Source organism: Bufo gargarizans, chromosome 4 (genome assembly GCF_014858855.1).
Source record: "Bufo gargarizans isolate SCDJY-AF-19 chromosome 4, ASM1485885v1, whole genome shotgun sequence".
In the NCBI taxonomy this organism is placed as follows: domain Eukaryota; kingdom Metazoa; phylum Chordata; class Amphibia; order Anura; family Bufonidae; genus Bufo; species Bufo gargarizans.
Window position 1 is genome coordinate 401,867,796 of NC_058083.1, and position 3,922 is coordinate 401,871,717.

The following is a 3,922-nucleotide window of genomic DNA, read 5'->3' on the forward strand; positions in this document are numbered from 1 at the left end:
ACAGATAACAAGGTTTTTAAACTATTTCACAGTTTATAGATATAAGCCACCTGAAAAAAACTGTTACTATGTATTATGAGGACTATGTTAATTTTCTATATTTCTGCATACATTTGACCTAAAACTACATCAGATTTCCACACAAGTCCTAAAAATAGATAAGCATATAACTAAATTAAACAAATGAGTCAAAAATATCAGACTTGTCCTCTTATTATTTTGCCGCCATCCTAGAGGGGCGCTCCTTCCTCCTGTCTATGAAATTGCGCGGCGGCAGCGGACTTTTCGCTCTGTCACCCCGGTGTTAAACTCTTGCAAGAATGGCCAACATAGACAACAAAGACCAGCCAGAATTTGATCAGCAAAAGATGGAAGATGTGGAAGAAGTTGAAGACGAAGAAACTGGAGAGGATGCGAACAGTAAAGCCAGGCAATTGACTGCGCAAATGATGCAGAATCCTCAGATTCTAGCTGCTCTTCAAGAAAGGTTAGATGACCTTGTAGGTACCCCTACAGGATATATTGAAAGTTTGCCTAAAATAGTTAAAAGAAGAGTGAATGCGCTTAAAAACCTTCAAGTTAAATGTGCTCAAATTGAAGCTAAATTCTATGAAGAGATCCATGCGCTGGAAAGGAAATACGCAGATTTATATCAACCACTCTTTGACAAGAGAAGTGAAATCATAAATGCCATATATGAGCCTACAGAAGAGGAGTGTGAATGGAAAGTAGATGAAGAGGAAGAAATTTCAGATCTGAAAGAGAAGGCGAAGGTAGAAGATGAAAAAAAAGATGAAGAGAAGGAGGACCCTAAAGGAATTCCAGAATTTTGGTTAGACTACTTTCACACTTGCGCTTGATCGGATCCGTTCTGAACGGATCCGATCATATTAATGCAGATGGAGGCTCCGTTCAGTACGGATCCGTCTGCATTAATAACTTAGAAAAAATTCTAAGTGTGAAAGCAGCCTGAGCGGATCCGTTCAGACTTTCAATGTAAAGTCAATGGGGGACGGATCCGCTTGAAGATTGAGCCATATGGTGACATCTTCAAGCGGATCCGTTCCCATTGACTTACATTGTAAGTCTGAACGGATCCGCTCGCCTCCGCACGGCCAGCTGAACGCTGCAAGCAGCGTTCAGCTGTCCGCCTGTCCGTGCGGAGGCGAGCAAGGCGGAGGCTGAACGCCGCCAGACTGATGCAGTCTGAGGAGATCCGCTCCATTCAGACTGCATCAGGGCTGGACGGAGGCGTTTGGGTCCGCTCGTGAGCTCCTTCAAACGGAGCTCACGAACGGACCCATTCACGCTAGTGTGAAAGTAGCCTTAACCGTATTTAAAAATGTCGATCTCCTTAGTGACCTGGTTCAGGAGCATGATGAACCAATCCTGAAGCACTTAAAAGATATTAAAGTAAAATTTTCAGATGTTGGTCAACCAATGAGTTTCACTTTAGAATTCCACTTTGAGCCAAATGAGTTTTTCACAAATGAAGTTTTGACAAAATCGTACAAAATGAGATCAGAGCCTGATGAGGCTGATCCATTTTCTTTTGATGGACCAGAAATAATGGGCTGTACAGGGTGCCAGATTGACTGGAAAAAGGGTAAAAATGTTACTTTAAAAACAATTAAGAAGAAACAAAAACATAAGGGCCGTGGTACAGTAAGGACTGTCACAAAAACTGTTCCAAATGACTCATTCTTCAATTTCTTCTGTCCTCCTGAAGTACCGGAAAATGGAGAATTGGATGATGATGCAGAAGCAATACTTACTGCCGACTTTGAAATAGGACACTTTCTGCGTGAGCGTATAATTCCCCGATCTGTTCTTTACTTCACGGGTGAAGCTATTGAAGATGATGACGACGATTATGATGAAGAAGGTGAAGAAGCAGAAGAGGAAGCAGATGAAGAAAATGATCCAGATTATGAACCGAAGAAAGATCAATACCCAGCTGAGTGCAAGCAGCAATGAAGCGGTGTGTACGTGGCCTTGAGGATTACCTGCACTCTAATAAGTTAAACTCTTAGTTACTTACAGCCTTATGTTTTGTATCTTGGTAGAATAAAGTAAACAATTTTTGTTAAAAAAATATATAAAATTTAAACCTCTAAAAATCTGTTTAAATGGTAAGATCTTTGGACTTAGTATTAAGTGTACTTTCCTGCCAGGTATGTAATAGGATGCAGAAATCCCTTTAAAGCATGTTCTTCACTGCTTCATAGTCTTGGTTCTTGTGAAGTCTTTGCCATGTACATCGCAGCAGTTCTGATTCATCACAGCTGCCGTCAATCTCTTTAGCTCAAACTCCTAAGGAACCAAAGTCTCTTCTCAGCCCAGTAGTTCAAACAGGTGTAAGTAGCTTGCAATATGCTGTTCTAGAATTACAGTTATTACCTTGGAAATGGTACATTCAATAACTTATCCTTGCAATTGACACATGTCCATTGATCATATCTGCTTGCTATGCTATGGATTTTTGTATTTTATGTGACTGTGATCTACAAAGCAATCTGATGGTCAACATAACAAGGTTACTGTTTACCACTGGGGTGTGAATAAAACCTAGTATTTTCAGGAAAAAAAATAAAAAATAAATCAGACTTGATATAAAAAAAGTAGGAAAAAAGTTTAAAAAAAGAAATTAAAGTTTTTGGTAAATTAAAAGCACCTTTTCTCCTCATCAAGCTATTTATTATTTAAAAAAAATAGACATATTAGATATCACCATTTCCATAATGGCCTGCCCTATAAAAATATCACATGGACTACAGGTGAATGAAATAAAAAATAAATAAAAATGGTGCCAGAGCAGCCATTTTTTGGCCTCATAAAAAGCATCTAAGGAGAGGCTCCCTCTCTGACACCCTTAGCTATCTACAAAGCAGTCTCAGGGTACCTATGGTTGCCATGGCATCGGGAAGCCTTGTACAGAAGCCTAGGTGGCCCAGCCCTAGACTGGGTGTCTTAGGCAACAGTCAATGTGTAAACTGACAGGTTCAGTGCAGAACAATGAACCAGCAATTTGAGCCTCAAAAGTTGAAGTCCCCTAGTGGGACAAAAATAAAAAGTAGGAAAAAGGTTAAAAAAATATAGATATTAGATATAACCATGTCCGTGGTGACCTGTCCTATAACAATATTGCATAACCTACCCCATCAGGTGAATGCCATAAAAAATAAATAAATATGGTGCAGAACAGTCATTTTGTGGCCTCATAAAAGGATATTGAACGATCAAAAAAGTACTATGTACCCCAAAATGGTACAAATGAAAACCTCACCTCATCGCAGAAAAAAATTAGCCCTCACACAAGACCATTGCCAAAGAAATAAATAAAATATAGCTCTCAGAAATCAGCAAAACAAAAGCATGATTTTTAAAATGTCTTTAAAAATTTTGGAATTTGTTTTTCTTTAAATTATAGCAGCTCATCCTGCAAAAAAAAAAACCTCGCACAGTGCAGTCGAAAGAAAAAAAATGGTTCCCAGAAGATAGCATTACTGGTACCCCTGAAGAAAACTTGCAACTTGCAATCATTTAGCACCATCCCCTGCTCATTCATTTCTGAAAAATATCTGTGGTGTCAAAATGCTCACTCCACCCCTTGATAAATAACTTGAGGGGTGTAATTTCCAAAATGGAGTCACTTATTGGGGGTTTCTATTGTATGGGTAACTTGTAGCTCCAAAAGCAAAATGGTGACCCTTCGCTTCCTATCCCTGCCATGTGGTCAGCAGCAGGTTAATTTCACATTACCGTATTTTTCACCCTATAAGGGGGGAAAACATTAGTGTGTCTTATGGGGTGAATACAGGGCAAAAAAATCAAAAATGTTCGGCACATTGCTTGTGGCTGCTACATCACAGGCTGTGATGCATAGGAATAGCAGCCTGCAATGTACCCGACATCTTTCCCT

General features: G+C 39.4%; 1 protein-coding gene across 1 annotated transcript; it reads left to right on the plus strand.

Annotated features, from left to right (window-relative positions):
• Positions 1-234: 234 nt before the first annotated feature.
• Positions 235-2,368, plus strand: LOC122934545 (nucleosome assembly protein 1-like 1). Its single transcript, XM_044290101.1, has 2 exons — positions 235-833; positions 1,327-2,368. The coding sequence occupies exons 1-2, from the start codon at positions 321-323 to the stop codon at positions 1,975-1,977; spliced, it is 1,164 nt and encodes a 387-aa protein (XP_044146036.1). The 5' UTR covers positions 235-320; the 3' UTR covers positions 1,978-2,368.
• Positions 2,369-3,922: the final 1,554 nt, after the last annotated feature.